Below are 20435 nucleotides of genomic sequence, written 5' to 3'. Positions count from 1 at the left end.
TATCTGCCAAATTATCGTTGCCGTCGTTGCGTACGTCTTAATCATACGCGAGCTTCCACACCAATTCCACGCGACGCAGACGATAAGAACGCCGACAGATGATGCGTGGCCTGCGGGACCTACAAATACCCGGTACAAGTGAGGTTCGAGTAGGTTTAACGTCACTCCGTTTGCGGACGCCAACCTGTAATTATTTTATGTCTGCGCTTCCCCTCGGCGTCTCCTCCCTCCGACGGTTCTGGGCTTCTTGCCGTCTCCATCCGATTCCGATCCCCTCGTCGTCTCCATGATCTTGACATCAAAGTAAAGATTTTGTATGAGCGACTCGAGACTGCTTCCACAAGATCGATATTTTTTTTGCTGCGGGGAGTGGGTTCTTTCGGCGAATCGGAGGAAGAAAAGGACCAAAAGGTCGTCGTGTTTTGGTTTCGTTTGAGGCTTTACATCGATTCAATTTTCCTGCGCTGAGGAAGGAGGGCGCGGTGGGTGGAGAAGGACGGAGGCAATGAAGCGGTATAGGAATGGGGAGATTTGGGGTTTCGAGTCTCAGGTGCCGCCGAGTCCTGACGGGGGCGTCGTCCTCGGCGTCGATGGAGGTACTACCTCCACCGTGTGCGTATGCCTTCCGGCATCCTGCCCTCTTCCTGAGCCCTTGCCTGTCCTTTCCCGCGCTGTTGGTGGATGCTCAAATCACAATTCCGTCGGAGGTATCGATTCTTCTTTCGTTCTTTATTTCTATACCCCTTGCATCTACGGCGCTTTTGACATTCAAGGCCGCTGCTTGGTTTTCTTTCGTCAGTCTGATCCAACAATCTGCCAATGCACCTTTTCATGATGAAGAGAATTGACGACTGAGACCATTCTGATAAAGGAAGTATAGATACCCGTTTTTGTTTTTATTTTTATTTTTATAGATAGTCACATAGTCAAAGAAGATGATAAACTTACGTGACATTTTAAAACAATACGATTTTCATTCCTATAAAAGCATGAATTGTTGTCTTTATATAAGGAGATTAGCTATAAAGCGATATTGAAAATTACTGGTCCTAAGCACTAACTGACATATGTTTTCCTTCTCAAATTGCTTGAAAGTGCAAATTTTGATTCTTTTTTCCTTAAGGCTTTTGTTTTCTCTTAAAAACTTTAGCAAATCGCATGAGTGCTGCCTGTCTTAGGATCTGAATGTAGAAATGGTCTTGTAGAGAATGGAAATTTGGCAGTTATATGAGCAGATCTTTGAGGAGGATTTGATGATTTCCATCCTTAGAAGATTTTCATTTGATGGTTTCGTTTCCAGTGGGAGCCTAACTTTGACTCTTTCAAAGATATTCTTTAGTTTAAGCTATTAGCTCAATCTATATAAACTATTTCAAGGAAGGTATCCTGGTTCAACATGGGCATAACAAATGTCAATGACTAACATGAAGGAGAGATTTATGTAATTAAGATTCTTTTCTTGGAAATGTTTTTAATTAGTCTATAGGTGAACTAGTTTCTCAATTGTAGAAAGTTTCTTCTGATTTTATTAGTTGCATTATGGATAAACCTGAGATGTACGGTGACTATTGATCCTGTTAGTTGATGTCTTCTATGAAGGTTCTAATTTCTGAATGAATTTTATTTAGAAAATGCTGCTAGGGAGTGGCTAGAGGAGGTTATGGCTCAAGCTCTTTCAGAAGCTTGCTGTAGTCGCTCATCTGTACGGGCAGTTTGCTTGGCTGTATCTGGAGTTAATCATCCTTCAGATCAACAAAGGATAATCAACTGGCTCAGGTTTGTTCATTTTCACCTCCAAAAGATCAACTTGTGTGATTTATTGTACTTCCTGATCATTGTTGGCATTCCTATAATGATTTCTAAAGGGGTATGGGATGCTGTTTTTTGAAAGAATCTCTATATTATTTGAAGAGAGCAGCATATATTCTGATTATGGAATATGAAAGATTTTTTTTTTTTTGCCATATTTGTTTCACCTTGCTATATTGAAATTTAAAGCCTTAAATGCATGAGCAATAAGAGACACATTATACAGAGTGTTTTAGCATAAATCTTGAAGCTGGCAACTTCATGTAGAAGCTTTTGTGCATTTTATGAAGCTCCCTGCGTGAACAAGCTTGGTGTTCGGTTTGGTAAGTGTTTGTTTATGTTCGTTCAATATATACAATATTAACTAAACGAACAAGCCTGAATAGCTCGTTAAACTAAACAAACAAGCTTGAACACATGTGTTCAGCTCATTAACGTTCGCGAACAATGTTCACGAACCATATTCATTAATAAAACTCTTTTCAATATACTAAATAAATAATAAAATAAAATAAAATAAACAAATAAGTTTAAATTATCAAGCTTAATAACCAATCAAACAACTAAAAGTTTCAAACAATCAAGCTTGAATTGAGAGTTCGATAACATCTAAACGAACGAGCTCAAGCCAAACTCAAACAAAGCTCAAGTCAAGCTTGAATTGAGAGCTTGATAATATCTAAACGAACAAACAAGCTCAAACTCATAAAAAAAATAAACTAAGCCAAGCTTGAACAATCATTTCAAAAGCTTGGTTCATTTTAAGTTCGGCTCGTTTATCTTATCAAACAAGCTTGAACATCCCAAAGCTCGGCTCGGTTGGTTTACATCCCTAGTGGTTAGCACATGCGGTGTTGCCAGCTTGAGGTCCGGGGTTCAAATTTCGGCGAAATTGAGGTAAATGCCTCCCTCGTGCCCTAGTCACTATTCCAAGGGATAGTAGCCACCGTGTTGGACCTGGGACGGGTTGGCGGTGGTGTTGGGGGCGAGCGCAGTCGCATTTTGCCGACTTTTGTGCATTTTATGAAGTCATACTAAGTGCCAGTCTGATTACCACATTTCTAGGAGGAGAATGACCTCAGATATCTGAGCTAAAAGGACAACTAAGCTGCATTGTTGGAAATGTTAAATGGAGAATATGATGAAATATATTTGAAGTTTCTTAGAGAAGTTCCTGTGTGGGCATCATAATCTTCTTTTAATTACAGCAGGAACTACTGGTTTAGTATTCCTGAATTACCAGACAAGCACCAGCTTTTATTCATGGTTATGATCTGGTCGACTGGCTGTTTATTCTCTTGATTAACTCTTTTGTTGGAAAGCTGGGAGACAATGAGTATGTTGGCATCTTGTGGAGAGACAAAACAAGTAACTTTGAGGCATGTCCATGCGGGGCAAAGTGCCCCATGATCCTGCTCTACTAGGAATGAGGATGAAGAGCTCGAAAGTGCAGGGTTTTCAAACAAGACAAGTTGAACTTTGGAACCAGTTGCACTGAGTTCCTTTACACCTCTAGTTGCATGCAATCAAGACTGCTAGGTGGTTTATCATTTCAAAGTTGAACAACAGATTTTTTATCTAGACAAGTTGAATTGAGAAGAGTTGAAGGTGTGACAGTTAGTGGAAGACCAAAAAAATTTAACATGATTAAACATGATTTGATGCTATGAATTTCACTAGGGGCATAGCCTTGCATAAAGTTCAATAACAAGATAAGAAACACCCAATTAGTTGGGACTCATGATTTATTTAAATGTGATAGGAATCTAGATTTGTTATTTTAACAAAATTTAGTTTGGATCATTGATATTTCCAAATAAAGATGAAACCTATGATGACTCCATATACAATATTTTTGGTCTGCTATTTGGTTGTTATCTGACATGCTAAATTCTCAGAATCCACTGGGTTTCGTGATTGTAGATTTAGTTAATTTCAATTATCATACATTGATTTAATTTTCGGTTTTAAAATTTTTGGTTCATTGCCAAACAAGTCAAGGATTACTTGTTTGCTTTCTGTGAAAGGATACTAGATGCATGTTTGGCAGTACATAATCTATGATGCAGGCATTATCAGGGTGGTTGGGATCTTTGGCAGATAGCTACTCTCCTTGCTAAATGATGATTCTATACTATCACTCTCTCGAAGAAAAGTCGCAAATAGATAACTTGGACAAAATTAGTTAATTTAAACTATATCTTCTTCTCAGTATCCATATGTCTGTATAGCACAAAAAAATGCACTCCCAAGTCCTCTGTTCAGATATTTGTTTCTGTAAATTCTGAAAAACAATAATAAATTTGTTTATTTAACTTTTGAAGTTTGTTGAGAAAAGAACCGTTGTTGATATCATTATCCTTGTAAACCATGTATTCATCATAAACATATATTACTGGGAGATTAATTATACCTTTATATGTAATATCTCTCAATTCTGTAACATGGCAGCGCAAGGAAGAATGCTTTTTAGGATTGCTGAACTTTCTGAAATTTACCATTAAGTGACTGTTATATGACCCTACAACCTTGTGAGATCTTTGTATTTTTATTTGCTCCGGAAACATTTAAGTATTTTTCTTACTTTGGAATAAAGTAATAGCAAACAATTAATTTGAACCTGAATATTGTAGTTTTTTTTTGTCTCATTTAACAGAAACATATTCCCAGATAAAGTCACATTCTATGTTGAAAATGATGCTGTTGCAGCGATGGCCAGTGGAACAATGGGAAAGCTATATGGATGTGTATTAATTGCAGGCACAGGAACCATTGCTTATGGGTTCACGGAGGATGGAAAACAAGCCAGAGCTGCTGGTGCAGGTCCAGTTCTAGGGGATTGGGGGAGGTTATGTATATTCCTTTGCTTTGATCTATTTTGTTCCTAACATGATCGACTTACAATAGTCACATTCATTACCGTCTTAGATTATATTTTTATGATGGGTTTTCCTACTTGTAAATGTATCAGACATTCAAGAGGATTTGTTTTTGGTATGTTTATATTGATGTCATAAGAAAAACTGGACGAATTTTGAAAAAAACAACCAAGCTGCATCTAATGACTTTGCAGGCATTTGCTGAATATGTTGAGGAACTTGTGAATGACATATCATGTTATAGAACAAAGATGTCAGCAGTAATGTAGTTATTGAAGATTGATAACCAGAAGCGTAACTTTTATTTGCTCTTCTTTGGCTTCCAACTCAATAATCATGTTAATATATATGTTTCTATAAAAAGTACTAAATGACAGATCCATTGGATTTTTGATGCCGAACAATTTAGTGCAAGTAAATTGATAATATTTTACTTGTCTGTCTTAATTTGATATTATGTGGTGAAAATTGGTAGTATATAATTACTTGCTTGCCTTAATTTGATTTTTTGTGGTGTGTCTGTGTTATATTTCTCTTTCAGCTTGTATTTGTAACTCAATCACCTTGTGTAGGATACTTGTGTGTGTGTGTGTGTGTGAGAGAGAGAGAGAGAGAGAGAGAGAGAATGCTAGTTTCAGCTTGTATTTTGTTTCTCAATCATCTTAGATATTAATTTAGGTGTTTAAAAAAACACAAGCTTTGTGGGTGTGTCAGATTGGCTCTTTCAGTTTGTATTTTCCAACTCAATCACCTTATAGTTGAGTAGATGTTTAGGAAACCTAGGCTGTGTGTGTCAGCTTGGTTCTTTCAGCTTTTATTTTGTAGCTTACTCACGTTATAGTTCAGTGGAATTGTTTAGAAAACACAAGCTTTCCTACAATGTTGGATTTTTTATCTCACTCTCATCCCATCTCTCTAACACACACATATTCCCTGGGTGGTTGTACATAGCCATTGACAGAGTGATGCCAGTAATTTTTTAAATTCCCCATGTCACTACTTGTCATCCTTGGCCAATATTCTATCAATTTATTGAAGAACATGCATTCATGCAACTGTCATAGATGCTAGGTTACTTAGAGTATATGGTTTATGTTATTGGTTTTAACTGGTATAGATTGTATACTGAAAAGATATAGATATATATTACACTACTGCCATTTCTTATTCAAGCATGGAAGTTACTGATATTTTGTCCATATGTAGTGGATATGGCATTGCTGCACAGGCATTGACTGCAGTCATTAGGGCACACGATGGTCGGGGGCCTCAGACAAAGTTAACAAAAAACATTCTTGACATGTTTGAACTTTCTTCACCAGATGAACTGATTGGGTACTGACTCAACTTTTCTTACATAACATTGAGCACCATGATGTGATCCCCTCAATGAAAATTTAGCTACATAGTGATTAAAGCACTATTTCACCGATCCTTAATTAATCACCTATATAGCTGCACATGAATTAATTTTAATTGCTGGCATACCATAGCATTGAATTTTGCTATACTTCATTGTATATCTGGAAAGATAGATTGTGAAAAGGAGAAATCATAAAGAAAAGTTGCAGAGTCATGCTAACTTTTTTTTTTCTCAAAATTAATCTGCCTAAAAGCTGCATGGAAAACTGAAAGTAAAACAAGGAAATCGGTCAACCTAGAGTATATATAAATATTCCTCTATATTTTTTCATAATAAATAGCATTAAGGAAAAGTAAATATGTTCATTCAATTTTTATCCTTCAAAATTATATAAAAAATGGAAAATGTTATTCTTTCCTTTATTTTCTGTCTCTTTTTGTTTAACATCATTCAGCTTTCCATCCTCCAAGAAAACATAGGGGTTCAATATGAAGATGGTGTATGTTTTTCTGTTAGTATTTTTTTTTAATCAAAAAGTGTAATTTGCATTATTAGTTAGTCTGTTCTACATGTTTTAAAATTAGATGCAGAAGTTCTTTTGCAATACTAGCTTCTTGAGATGTGTATATATAATCTCTTTTACTTGAATGGCACAGATGGACTTATGCAGATTCCTCTTGGGCTCGCATTGCGGCATTGGTTCCCACTGTGGTATCTACTGCTGAAGATGGCGATGAAGTTGCAAATAAGATACTATATGACTCTGTTCAAGAGTTGGCAGACAGTATTATAGCTGTTGTGAAGAGACTTAGATTGTGTGGTGAAGGTGAATGAAAATTCCATTAAATCTTGCTTGAAGAAATCATTCTCCGTGTGCTAGTTAGCCAACTGTTTTTTTGGAAAGAATTTCTTCCATGGCTACCACTTCATGTTGATTAAAGATGCTTTATGGTTGCAGATGGCAAGGACATTTTCCCACTCGTTATGGTAGGCGGTGTTCTCGAAGCTAATAAGAGATGGGATATTGGTAAGGAAGTTGTGAAGTGCATTTCAAAGGTTTTTCCAGGAGCTCTACCCATTCAACCTAAGGTGCGAAATCAACCATAGTTTCAACTTATCTAAATTATTCTTTTTACCTTCTGTTAGAGTTTGACATCGAAGTGTGCCTATTTTATATAAAAAAATTTCGAGTTCCATCTCTAGATTTATATTAATTTCTATATATTAAGTTCTGGCTCGTGTTTACACAACCTTACCCCTCACTCAGAGGAAGAAAGTCATGTTGTTCTGACTTCTCTTCACAAACTACTCTTCTCATGCACAAACACGAACACATCTCAACTAAAATTATCTTGCAAAATTCAAATAAAAATAGAGGGTTTGTAAAATCTCACATTTTCACTGAGGTAAACAAAGTGAAAGAAGCTATAATTAAAGTTAACAGATCTAAGTACCTTTACTTCATTACTATAGGTAATGGATCTTTATGTTGTGGCACTCTAGCAACAAATAATAATCAATTTACATGAAGCATAAATAATATACGCATATATCTAGTGTTTTGAAAGTTTCTGATGTTATTTGGAGCCAGATCTGGAAATGGCCACTTAAATTTGGCAGCTACATTTCAGGTTTCGAATTTCAGTTTCTACAATGACATACTTCAATTACTCTTTCACTCATGTGTTCGCCAAGTTGTTTCTCGCAGGTTGAACCAGCAGTCGGTGCTGCGTTGGTAGCCTGGAGCAGATACACGAAAAAAATTAAAGATGTACAAGATCGAGATTCCCCTCAAATATCAGTGGCACAATAACACAAGAAAGTGTGAGTATAACAGCTAATTGGTTAGTAAAATTGTGCACTTAAAAGAATCATCAGCAGTCCACAACTCATTTCTTTCTCTTACAAATTAAGTTTCTTTTCAGGCACACTAGTTCATTAACTTCAAGAGGAATCTCTGGTTTTGTGCTGTAAATGATAGTCAAGTAGATTTGGACTAAATTTTACTTGGTAACTGGTGTTCTTCTCAACAGATTCATATATAATTTGTGGTTTTTATTTACTTTATTTATTTGTTTTCAATTGTGTCTAGATTAATGTATTGAATTAAGTTCTGGTTTAATCATGATTGTGACTAAAGCTAACCACATAAAACACATTTAACTGAGGATTTTAATAAGCTGTAAATTCATCTCATACATCAATTTGGGCACATCAAATAAATCAGTAAAACATATCAAAGTAATTTGAAAAACATGACTTTTCCACTGTCTTTTTGCTCATATTTTTTTATTAGAATAAAATATTTCCTCATAAATAAAATAACAAATAGAATTTAACTTGAGCAAATCAATAATTCATTTCTTTAACAATCTTTCTTTTATTAATATTGTTCTTTATACTTTGACACCAAAAGTATTTTTAAAAGCGTTTTAAAGAACAATTATCTTTTTCCCATCTATTTACTCTCTCAGAAGTTGCGTTTAAATAATTTATTTAAACTAAATCATTTTTAAAGATATCCAACAAAAGACAACATTTTAATTGAGTTAACTTTTACTTAACAAATATTTTGATTTAATTACTAATTTTCTCTAGTAAATAAGCCTAGACTCCAACTTCATAGTTGAACAAAGATATCTTAAACAATTTAGTTTGCATTGACTAATTTTCCAGGTGAATAAATTTTTTTTATTAGTCATCAAAATAAATAGAATAAATTAGGAAACGTTCACATTTGAAAATCCATCAACCCAACATGCTTAGTTCAACAATTAATTTAGAAAATTTATCCGTTAATTTATTGAAATGAGATTGAATTCTTAACCATTCCTCTTGTTGAAGTAAGCTCTAAGTTGATGCAACTATGAAAGTAATCCCTCGAATCCAACATTATCAATCATTTCTCAAAAAAAAAAAAAATAATAATAATAATAAATTGAAGAATAATCATAGTACGCATGTGTATCATATAACATCCCTTTAGACCACCCTGCCTTAGCCATAATACAAGTTTATAATTCATCTAATTGTCACTTTCAACTGTTCCATCCATCATTTTCTGCAGTGCACTTCTACCTTTGTTTACTCAAGAACACTAGTCTGGTTTCAAGGCATTTGTGAGCTGGAAAAGAAAATATTTTCAGGAGAAGATTTAGAAGAAACCTCCATGCTTGGCCACCACCAGCTGCTGCTCGAGAAGAAGAATGCCCAGAGTAAGCCTCCTCAGATGTGACTGTGCTGTAGCAGCAGCAGAACATGAAGTACTCGAAATGGATGGGGCCGGCTGAAGATTTGAAGGGGCCATGAAATCATCATGACAGGAGAAAGAAGAAGATGCCATGGAGGAAAAAGATGCTGATAGACATCTATGAAAGTGAAGGGGAGAGGTCTTTATGGAGGCCACATGCTCACCCCTCTGTGTGATGATAACAGTCGACCACAGTGCAAACGATGGTGGGGCTCCAATGCCACTGAATAAAGCACAGAACAACTGAATCCAAAAAACTAAGCAAAAAATAAGAATCAATGAATAATCACTTACCTCATGAGAAGGACAGGAGTGAGGGTGGGATCAGTCATGCTATAACATGCATGGGTGACAGTGAGAGGTTCTTTTTCTATTATTCAATGAGTGCAAATCACATGGACTGATAAAAACTTTGTGGTCCAGATCTTCATGTCAGTGTCTAAAGATGAGGCAGAGGCAGAGGCAGAGGGAGAGGGCAGACACAAAAATGTCCAAGTTGAAAGAACAAAATGGAGCAGAACCTGAGTGGAAAGCAATTGGAGCTGAAGATACTCAGAAACAAGGAGACAATTAGTGCAAAGATCATGTATTTTGTGGAGAAGATTTAAGCAAAACTTAGTAGTGGGAAATTATATGCCAATATTATGGGATGATATCATATGATACAATTATTAGACATGCGTAAAATTGAGAAAAATTATTACTCGCTACTTTAGTTGAGGGCCTAAGGCGCAAATATAATGCACAAAAGATATGATTTTGTTTTTCAGTATTCGAGTGACCCGACAGATGTTATCCTGGTAGTGCTCAGGTTCCTTGAGTCCTGGCGGCTAATGTAATCGTCGCAGCTACTGGTTGGGAGCCTTTTGGTCAGGGCGGAGTTGGATGAATCGGTGCTTTGTTTTCCCATCTGCTGCATTTCCTGAGGCGAAAGTATCTGTATGCACCATACGTTGTTCACAAACTCCCTGATAGATGAACGAGTATAGTCAGGGGCTATGCCAGATATATGTGATCTGAAATTCAAGTGGTTTATAAACTTACTGCCAAGGATCATCACCGACAAGAAGAGTGTCATCCTCCCTGTCGACGAATACAAGCTGCCAGCCTGATCTCAAAGGGTCTTCCAACTGGCCTTCGAGGCCAAATAAACGCCCTAGCTCACTACGGAGCTCATTGTAGCTGCTGAATCTGGTTATGTCGAGTGACCTTCCGTAGGATCCTGATTTATAAATCTGCACCAGTAAATCTAGCTAATCACTTGGCAGAAATGATACAAGGAATAGTGTAAAATTTTACGGCGAACGACCTTTCGTTTCTATATAAGCATGTTTAACTTGTAACAGGTTTCTGGAAAGGAGATAAAACAAGTCAACTGAATGACTACAAATCATCAAAATCCAATTGAGAATGTAACTGGATATGATCCTTAGTCTTTCATACCAAAGAAAAACAATCTAGGATTTCGGTTTTCAACTTTAATCTAAAATCCAGTTCTAGAACAGCAAAATAACACCGAACACTTGGCATCCATTTCTCGATAAAAGAGAGCTTTAGAGCATCAGGCTTTTCAGCTACAATTTGCAAAAAAGAAAAGAGAAAAAAGGTGCAGCAAAGATGGACATTAATTTCATGGAAGGATAGATTACTGACCTTTACAAAGGTTCGACCTTTTTCATTGAGAGATTCTGCATTTTCACGAGTAGGTAAATATCCAGGTTCCTCAAAATCATACACACCAGTCAATGCTTGATTCGATGAAAAATCATTTCCTAAGGAACCCACAAAATTACTACCAGCATAATGCATGTTCAATGAGTCAGTCTCAGTGCTAGCATTACTTGGGTTTGTCATACCATTCTGCACCAGAAGTGAAGAGGAGTCGAAGTTAACACTAAACAAGTGATGGCTCTGGGAATCAATGTTACCATCTTGATCCACCATGCGCTCTCTTCCAGGAAACGGCGGCAATGCCACATAATGCTGAGAAATGCTAGTTTGTGTCACGCCTAATTGTCCTAGCTGAGGCATGACAGACTGATCTCCAGCAGGGGGGAGCATTGATTCAACTGCTAATCTCTTTGATGACAATTGATCAGGTCTAGAACTTATTGCCGGGTTGCTTCTCACCCACGCAAGCAGATTTGATGCTGCCTCTGGAGAAAACTGTTGCAAAAGATTGTGCAATGGAGAGGCGGTAGAAGTTGGGTCACAGTTACTACTCTCGGGAAAATTCTGCGGCCGGGAAAATGGAGAAACACTTTGCATTGCAGTAGATGGAGACGGTGATTCAGCCATAAGTTGAGGCAAGGAAGGTACTCCATCAGAAATTTGTTCATTATTCAATAACAATTTCTTCTGTTGCATATGCTGATGATGCAGAATTTGCTGCTGCTCTGGTATTTGTTGCTGCAAAATTTGTTGCTGCTGCTGCTGCTGCTCGCTAAGTGAGTATACTTGTGGAAGCTGACACTGAAGATATTCAGATTGAGGCTGGCCTTGCACCTGGTTTATTGGTATATTTTGATGGAAGGTTTGAGGAAGTTGCGGTTGTCCATTCTGCAGAACTTGAGTGGGTAGTAACGGGGATGATCTGCTAGTAGTGTTTGGAGTTTGCTGGAATTGCAGCATCTGAGGTACGTGCTTCGTAGTGTCCACATTCCTTGTTTCCTGAATTGCTGCCACAGCCGCTGTCTGGTACATGTCGGTTTGCAGACCGAGCATTTGGGTATCAAACCGTGGTGGAATTTGCATCCACGGCGTAACACCCATGCCCTGAAAATTCAGTGATTGAAATGCAGGATTTCCTGCATTTCGGAGCCACATTAAAGATGAATTCAGACCGATATCATCCTCCTTTCCACCTAATTATACATTATATTAGTTAGCTGAATGCTTACACAAACACACAACAAAAAGTGCTCTAAAGAAATAGTAGATTCTTTATAAAGATAATATTAAACATCTGTACCGAGAAGGGAGGGCAATCCAATAGGCCATGGACGCTTAAGCCTAAAGGGAAACGGGGGTGGATACATCGGAAAAGTTGTGAGAGGCTCAATTTCCCAGAGCGACACCCTCGGCTGCCTCTGTCCAGCAGTTGACTCATCCCAGCCAACCTTGATCAATGAAACCCAGATGACATATAACTGAATGATTGTGGTTTTTGTATCTCCAAGAAATAGATTATTAAGAATACTTTTTACCTTAACAGAGCGCCAATGTGAATTTGGCCAATGGACAGGATCAAGATCACTAATTCCAGTAATCGTACCCATATATCTGTTGAATTAAAGAAGAATAAAATTGTCAACAAAGAACATTGACAAAGAAATATCAACTTGATCACAAAATTGCAGAATAAATGTTCGAGAGACAAAACACTAAAACTGAGCTACAAACAAAGCTACCTTCGAACACTTGACTCTTCTGTCTCAAAAAGCATCCTGAAACGCATACCCACAGAAATGCGGGTGTGATAGACAGCTTTCACATACTTAGCGAGTGGGATAACAAATTCAGAAGGGCTTGCCCTGAAAAAGATAAAATTTCAGATTTGAATGAACAGATAACCTAGATCTTAGAGATGTGTGCTAATTACCTTGGATTATAGAATATAGTAAATCGACTGTTTGTGGCAGCAGCATGAGCAGCTGCAGCAAGAAGTCCTATGTGCATGCTATCACTAGACAAAACAGATGAAGGCATAACTGTTTGTGGCCTAGTAGCACGCCTAATTCCCAGAAGTAACTGATTGTTATCATTCCTATTAAAGCCAAAAAAAGTTCAAATTTTAGATTATAGAAAACAAACTGTTCAAGGATGCCCAAATAATCAATTGGAGCAGCACCATATGAAAAGAACAGAATCCCCTGCAACAAGCCTCTTTGCGCTCACAAAAACACTCCATCCTGTTGTGAGAAGATGCCTCTTTGGCTGACCTGCATCAGTACCATGACCACACCCTCAGTGAAATCTATGCCACATTCTAGATCAGGCTACAAATGACAATCCGCCATGGCAAGAAAATTTGAAAACATTGTCAGATGGCATAACTCAGACATTAAAGTCGTGGTTAGAACCATTGCCTTATGTCATGATGGTGCAAAACTCTACCAAATAGTTTAATCCAACCTTAGCACCTATACATTATATATAATAGACTATTGTTTCATCATAACCTCCAAATATGAGAAGTGGTAAGCTATTTACATACCTCGAAATATGTGGCGGAACTTCCACTCATTACCATGGAGGTCCCTCGCAATCAACTCTTGACAAGGAGGCTGCTGTGTAAAATCCTACAACAGCAATATGGCTTAATTAGGATGTAAATATAGAGAGCCTTGCGCAGAGTTCAGTCGAGGGATAAAATCCATATAGCAGTCTCTAAATAGCTGTGCCTAAAAAGGCTTGTTGGTGATTAGGAGAAGGATAAATAAATAAATTATTTGACAGCCAATTCAAACTCCTAGAAAGCTAGATTTACCAATGGAGGAAACACTTTTTCTGCTGCTCGACGAGGAACAGAGAATCCACCATGCGTACTGGTGTCACTTGCAGTTAGTGTCTTGCAGAAGTAATTAGTTGGCTGTTTGCTCGGTGTACCCAATTCAGTAGGTAGATAGGGATCTTTTTGTTCTTGCTGCAGAACAAATTTAATGTTGTGATCAGAATGAAATTGAAGTGGTGACAGAATAACGCATTGAGAGTGCAGATATAGTGATTACTGGACTTAATGGTTGCAAAGTCATCTGGGCATAAACTTCATCTGTCTCTTTGTCTGCCTGTAAAAGTAAAAAAAAAAAATACACATTTGTGAAAATATGTAAATGATCACAAGAAAAAAAAAGAAATAGATTGTCTGAGAGAAACTTACGTGCATAGTAACATTATGAAGCTGGCAAACCAACTGAGGGGGTAAGCTCGGGTAGCTAGGAAGGGAATTGATTTCCTTATTGGTCGATGCAGCTACCTGAGGAGACAACCCAGATTAAACAGCACGACTGGAAGAATAAAGCATGGTCCACTCCAAACAAACCAAGCCAAAAAATGGATTCACAGCCTTGGGGACATTAGTAAAACTGCTAACCTGTTCACTATGGCCTTGAGGGAAATAGACTACACGACTTCCAACAATAGGTAATGAGACTAGTGGTCCAGCACAAGCATGCCATAACTCCGAATTCAAGCATATTTGTTCTTCTGTATCTTGGGCTACATGATGAAGATATTAAACTCAGTTAAATGAAGAAAGAATAGATGGGAGAATCGAATGCAGTAGTAAGAAAGTAATGGTGCAGGTTGGAGGAGACATAAAAGTACAGTTTACAGACACTAAATGGATATGAATTTTCTAATTTCTACTGATGCGCACGTAGCACTGCATATAAGCTCCAACTTAATCAGTAATCAATGCCCTATTTTGCCACTGAACACACTCATTTATCAATTCCTACTTCCAAACAGATGGATTTAGCAATAACTGTAGTTTCAGATCTTGAAAGGCCAGAAGGATTTAATAAAACTACAAACTGTATTGTTACTTTGGAAAAGTATGCATATTTAAGGAGTTAAAAAGGGGTTAGATTAAGGCATTAATCAGTTAAGATCAACTGATGTAATTATCAGAAAAAACCTAGACTAACGATGAATCCAATGGTGGTTCTTGGGAAACAACATTGATAAGGTTAAAACAGATACTGATCCTTACAGCAAACCCACAGATGAGGACTCACTTGACTCAGCAGTGTTATCTAGCACATTTAGCAACAATCAATGAGATCCATGAATATGGAAGGGAAAAAAAACTAAACGTTGGGGAGGGAACTTAGGTCATTGTTAATGAAAGATTACATTGATTTAGTTTAAATACCAAAAAATCGTACATATATCTTCATATGATGAACATTGCAAGTAAATCAACAAAAAATGTCATAGAACTCACCTTCTTGCTGCGGATTTCCAACACCTGGTGACGAGAGTTTCATCTTCTTATTTGTCTGGAATCACAAGATTGCAACTCTAGCATCGAAGTTCCACACTCTAGTCAAAGGATTAACAAACACTTTGAGAAAATGAAGTTGAATAGCAAGAATGTCCATTCTCTTTCATACAAATAAACAACTTCATATTTATATTTTACTCTGCAAAATATTATCACTATCGTTCTTTCATCCTCGCCAAATGCTTTTAACCTTTCAGTTGACATGGAATCTATCCGATCTGGAACTATAGGAGAAAGAAATAAATCAAAATAGAATGGCAGGCTCAATCTTTTGATGAGGGAGTGAGAGAGAGAGAGAGAGATAGAGAGACAGAAAATTCATTGAAAGCCTATTCAAGTACAAGAAATGTTCGCTTTCAGTATCTTCAGTTCAGCAATTAGCTATCTAAGCCCTAGCTGAAAAGATTTGCAGATCCTCTAGATTTTTTGCTCTTTTATTTATGTTTAAAAAGGACCATGCGCGATATTTCTGGGTTCAACAAAGCTCCAAGCAAAATTCCTTCTGTATTGTCCATCAACATCAAGTAAATTCCTTCAAGTTCTCAGACGACAGAACAGAGCCAATAAACCATAAAACAAGCAAAAGAGAAGCCGTAAGTCGTAGCAGCTACCTCAACCAAACCAACCAATCCGAACCCTACCAACAAAGAATTTGATAACGAGAAGCATGGACCAGAAACACCGAAATAGAGCTCCAAAAAGGAAATATTTTTTTCCCTCAAAAACCAGCTCGAAATCTCTTGAGTAGAACATAGAACACCAACAGGAAAGTAGGAACAGCAAGCCACCCCAGATCTCACCTCAGGAACTCCCTTCTCGACCCGAACTAACACCAACAGCTAGCTCAGCGCCAAAAACACCTCCTTTTCTTCACCAAACACCAACGCCCGCCCCGATCTCCGCCTCGGACCTCTCGAACCAGCTGACAGCCGAAACAAGGAGAACCTAGAGCGAGTATCTCCTTCCAAAAGCTCTCATCTTGAACCCACGGTAGCTCAGCACCCCGCCGCCGCGAACCAGCGCCAGGCTCCGAAATCACAAACGCAGAACAAGCATTTAGGAAGCGAAAGCGGAACCCTGCGATGGAAGATTCATTAGCTAGAGGGCGGGCGCAATCGAATGCCGGCCGTCGACTCGCTGCGATCGAGTGCGTGCGCCGAGGAGCGAGCTTGAGGGCGCTTCGTTTGAGAAGAGAGTGTCCCAAGAACTCCTTTTTATTTTCCGGCATCCATCGAAGCTACGCTTTTTCTTGGTTGGTAATTTTAAACGCTGCTATTCTTTTCCCCAAGAGAGATAAGAAATTTCATATTACCCCAAAATTTACTATTATCATTTTGCACATCCAAACCAAATGAAAGAGTAAATTATGATAATCGAGCGGTTTTTTTAGATGAAGTTATTAAAATCATAATAAATGAATTAATGTTAGTCAATTTAATATTTAATTTAATAAAAAATATGTATATTTATTCAACAAAAAATAATAATTTATTAAATTAAATAAATAAGTTCGAACATGACATGATGAACAAAACTTATCAATTAGGATAAAATATATTTTTAAAATAAATAAACTTATATTATCAAGTCAATAATAATTAAATAAATTTTAAAAAGTAAACAATTTATAATTATAAAAAAGAAATTAAATATAAATCAAACTCAATTTGATTTGATTATTTTATTAAATAAGTTTCATTTGATTCATTTACTATCCTAGATATTTTAAAAATGTCCTATCAAAAAGTGTAGATTACTCTTTAAAAATCTTTATACCTAAATTTTTAAGAAATTGGAACAAATAGTAAGTGTCGAAGCGCAAAATTTGAAAGTGGAGGTGTTAATGTGGAAAAAGGGAAGAGGTAGTGTTCCATGTGCTGCATTTATTTACAATCTACAATCTCCATCACGTTGAAAAACACCCTCCAATTTGGATTTATGACGATGTGACACCCTCATATTTGACTTTTTTTAAAAATAATACTAAAATATTTATAAAAAAAATTAGAAAATTAGAAAATAATTATACAAGAGATGAATGAGGGAAAAATTTTAAGAATCATACTTTGAACAATTTAAAATTTTTAAAATACTTTTAAACAAATAAACTGTTTTGTTATCTACTTAAATGTCTTTTGACTATTAAAGTGTATTTATTAATTAATTAATTAATATTTTTGAAATAGAGTTAAAAAAAAAACTTAAGAAGATATGATTAAATGAATTGAGAGTGTCCTTGATGAGCAATAAAATACACAAGTTGATTTAACACCTAGGCGAGATAATATCTTCGAGCTAAGGATCAAATTCTCATTGTTTGACATGATAATTTGTATGCAATTGTCTTTAATGAAACGGATGGCGATCCTGATCCTATCCAAATGATGGCGACTCAATTATAGATCGATGTATCATATCGTAGTTGGAATGGATGACAATGATCCGATTCAAATAAGAGTAACTTGTGGTTGCATATTTAAAGTCATGAATAAAAGGAAGAAGATGATTTATGTTTGCATGCATCGAGTTGCTTGAAAATCTTCAGTGATTCCACGCTCCTTGTCCTAGAATCCACTTAGGTCAAAAATTTTAGGGCAAAAATTAAAAAGGTGTTCCTATAAAAAAAAACATATCAAAAGAGCTCTAGATAAAAAATTATATTTCCAAAATATCCCTTATCCAACAGTATAATAGCATAGCTGTTACAATATGGAGAAGTAATTAAATAACTGTTATAATATATAGAAATTACTCTGTAATTACTATAACTGTTTTAAATAATTTTGATTAATTTAAAATGATATTGATTTATATTTTGATGAAATAGTATTTAGAATTTAAAACTTAGGTACACGTTATAACTATATAACAATTACCGAGAGCTATATAGAATCTACTTAATAATTGTTATGGTTATATGGGAGTGGTCGTTAAGGGGATGACTTTATCTTTTACTTAAATATTTAGTAACTACTACAATATGAAAAATTAAATATTCACTTTAATGAAAGTTATTACACATAAATCACTATTATATTATAATCCTCTTTATTAACTTAATCAAAATTAATTAAAATTCATCAAAATTATTTTAAATAAATCAAAATTATTTTAAAATAATTTTACTTAAATCTTAAATCATAAATCATAAATCCTAAACTTAAAATCACTTAAAAATATTTATAGCAACGGACAGTAACTTCTACACACTATAACAACTAGAGACGGAGTTAAGAATTTCATATCGAGAGGGCGAAATATATGTATTTATATTGAGGGGAGACGATCATGTCATTATCTCCCATTTATTTCTTTTTCACCTTCTATTTCTATACTTCATATACTTCTTATATTTAAAATTTGAAAGGGACGACTGCTATCGTCTCCTCTTTGGCTCCGTCTCTAATAACAATTATGATTAATTGTTCTAATACGGTTGGATAAAAGATATTTTGAGAATAAAAAATTATTATCATGCCCTTTTAATTTTTTTTAAGGGGCGCTAATGATTTACATATTTAAAAAACCTTTTAATTTTTGCCTAAATTTTTAATCCTTTAAATGTCTCATCATTCTTCATCAATCACCTCTGCGTCTACCTTGTTATAGATCTCCATCTCATCATGCTACTTTACCGGGTCAAGTTAGCCTTCCAACAACTTAACCACATCAAATTACACAAACTCTCTTAGCTCCATGCGCGCCCATGAATCCCTACACAATACATATAATATCACAGACAAACTTTATTAAATATTTTATCAACCTATCAAAACAACATTATTGTACCATACCAAATTTACTCTAAACTTAGTTGAGTTTGTTGAGTGACAAAACAGCTAGTAGGTAGGCACGTTGACCAATGACCCATCGAAAATGTTATATATATAATTTTTTTTATTATGATCATTTATGATCCTGTTTAAAACTCGATCAGATGAAAAATTAAAGATATGGAGGTCTCGCTAATCGCCCGTAGGCTCCGTTTCGCCCTGTAAAATAGATGACATCAGTGCCGAGCCAAGGAAGGGGTCCTTAACGTTGGCCCTCCGATACTCAAATCAGTCATCGACGATGATGTAAAAGACGGAGCAATAAGAATGAACACTATAGCGCAAATAGTGTATATCGCGTACCTCCGTCGATACTTGAACCTCCCTTTATATAGAGTTCCTGTAACGCGCGTGCACGCTTCTTCAGGCATGCACGTTTCTTGAAATTTTATCCGAAAAGATTTGCCAGTAAAGTGTCTCTGACCAATACCTTAACAAATCGAGCATATATCTGATGTGACAGTAGAAATTTCCGTCGTACGATCTTCTTGTTGACTATGCCTGGTGTCAGTGGCATAAACTCCCAAAAGGATGTCGAAAGATAACACAGTGGATCCGTTGCTAGGCCGAGCGGATTAGCCGCTTGGTCGGAACTTTACTACACCTGTGCCACGTCCGCTCGGCCGGAACTCTGCTTCGCCTGTGTCGAGTCCTATTGCCTGGCCGAATGGGATAGCTGCTCGGCCAGAACTTTGCTGTGCCCGTGCTAAGTCCTGTTGTCGGGCCAGCAGGCTAGCTGCTCGGCTAGGATTCTACATATCGTCTGACCGAACAATATGGTTATCATCCGTTTAGCCATATGATACCTGAACGTTGACCGTCCTAACTTTGATTTCCATCGTGGCAACTACCCCTGCAAGGTGGGCCTCTCCTTATCGTTGCATCACATGTCTCCTCCTCAAGTCTAGTCGAAGGAGCAGGGCCGACCCTAGATTTTGAAGGATCCGGTACAAAAAAAAAAAAATATATAGACCCTTTGTATTTATATAAAAATAATAATAAAATCGATACTATAAAAATAATTTCATTAACAGGATAAGGATTTTAGCATAATAAAAAGAGATCAAACAAACTAATTGAGTAATTTAAAATCATTTTTCATTTAATCATGCACCAAGCTAAATCACACATGGATGAGATAAGAAAACTCTACCTAAATTGAAGTCTCAAAGGGTCTTAAGCGCGTGTGTAGTGTCTATGGGCATCGGTGGTGACGCAACGATGCAACGACGACAATGACTTTGAAAATCACAGTGTGAGAACTAGAAAGGTGGTTATCGGTGGCTGTCAAAGT

The 20435-nt window shown here is 36.5% G+C and overlaps 3 protein-coding genes across 5 annotated transcripts; 1 reads left to right on the top strand and 2 right to left on the bottom strand.

Annotated features, from left to right (window-relative positions):
• The first annotated feature begins 166 nt into the window (after positions 1-166).
• LOC121991968 (N-acetyl-D-glucosamine kinase-like) lies at positions 167-8118 on the top strand. 2 transcript variants are annotated; one of them, XM_042546055.1, is made up of 8 exons: positions 167-707; positions 1629-1776; positions 4466-4657; positions 5895-6023; positions 6708-6877; positions 7010-7140; positions 7760-7875; positions 7977-8118. In XM_042546055.1, the coding sequence occupies exons 1-7, from the start codon at positions 506-508 to the stop codon at positions 7862-7864; spliced, it is 1077 nt and encodes a 358-aa protein (XP_042401989.1). In that variant the 5' UTR covers positions 167-505; the 3' UTR covers positions 7865-7875; positions 7977-8118. The 2 variants fall into 2 exon arrangements, with proteins under 2 accessions (XP_042401989.1, XP_042401990.1); XM_042546056.1 differs by having other exon boundaries at positions 7966-8118.
• An 845-nt stretch (positions 8119-8963) lies between these two features.
• LOC121991967 lies at positions 8964-9781 on the bottom strand. 2 transcript variants are annotated; one of them, XM_042546054.1, is made up of 3 exons: positions 9596-9781; positions 9466-9524; positions 8964-9337 (listed from the first exon to the last, which is right to left on the bottom strand). In XM_042546054.1, exons 1-3 carry the CDS (start codon positions 9631-9633, stop codon positions 9126-9128), a joined length of 309 nt encoding a protein of 102 aa, XP_042401988.1. In that variant the 5' UTR covers positions 9634-9781; the 3' UTR covers positions 8964-9125. The 2 variants fall into 2 exon arrangements, with proteins under 2 accessions (XP_042401988.1, XP_042401987.1); XM_042546053.1 differs by having other exon boundaries at positions 8964-9524.
• Positions 9782-9920: 139 nt separating this feature from the next.
• On the bottom strand, positions 9921-16560 carry LOC121991965 (auxin response factor 17-like). The gene is made up of 15 exons (XM_042546052.1): positions 16109-16560; positions 15249-15346; positions 14394-14518; positions 14181-14276; positions 14032-14088; positions 13791-13946; positions 13518-13602; positions 13152-13242; positions 12903-13067; positions 12712-12834; positions 12508-12583; positions 12273-12420; positions 10955-12165; positions 10346-10536; positions 9921-10269 (listed from the first exon to the last, which is right to left on the bottom strand). The coding sequence occupies exons 2-15, from the start codon at positions 15289-15291 to the stop codon at positions 10068-10070; spliced, it is 2769 nt and encodes a 922-aa protein (XP_042401986.1). The 5' UTR covers positions 15292-15346; positions 16109-16560; the 3' UTR covers positions 9921-10067.
• Positions 16561-20435: the final 3875 nt, after the last annotated feature.

Source organism: Zingiber officinale, chromosome 6B (genome assembly GCF_018446385.1).
Source record: "Zingiber officinale cultivar Zhangliang chromosome 6B, Zo_v1.1, whole genome shotgun sequence".
NCBI classification, from domain to species: domain Eukaryota; kingdom Viridiplantae; phylum Streptophyta; class Magnoliopsida; order Zingiberales; family Zingiberaceae; genus Zingiber; species Zingiber officinale.
Note: the sequence above shows the minus strand (reverse complement) of the source record. Positions and strands in the feature narration are given on the sequence as shown.

Coding starts and splice junctions, on each gene's coding strand:
- LOC121991967 (XM_042546053.1), bottom strand. CDS start 9,633: ATGACTGATCCCACCCTCACTCCTGTCCTTCTCATGAG. Junction 9,525..9,595: donor ACTCCTGTCCTTCTCATGAG/GTAAGTGATTAT, acceptor TGCTTTATTCAG/TGGCATTGGAGCCCCACCAT.
- LOC121991968 (XM_042546055.1), top strand. CDS start 506: ATGAAGCGGTATAGGAATGGGGAGATTTGGGGTTTCGAGTCTCAGGTG. Junction 708..1,628: donor AAATCACAATTCCGTCGGAG/GTATCGATTCTT, acceptor AATTTTATTTAG/AAAATGCTGCTAGGGAGTGG. Junction 4,658..5,894: donor GTTCTAGGGGATTGGGGGAG/GTTATGTATATT, acceptor GTCCATATGTAG/TGGATATGGCATTGCTGCAC.
- LOC121991965 (XM_042546052.1), bottom strand. CDS start 15,291: ATGAAACTCTCGTCACCAGGTGTTGGAAATCCGCAGCAAGAAG. Junction 14,519..15,248: donor TGGAAATCCGCAGCAAGAAG/GTGAGTTCTATG, acceptor TTCATCATGTAG/CCCAAGATACAGAAGAACAA. Junction 12,421..12,507: donor CACATTGGCGCTCTGTTAAG/GTAAAAAGTATT, acceptor TCATTGATCAAG/GTTGGCTGGGATGAGTCAAC.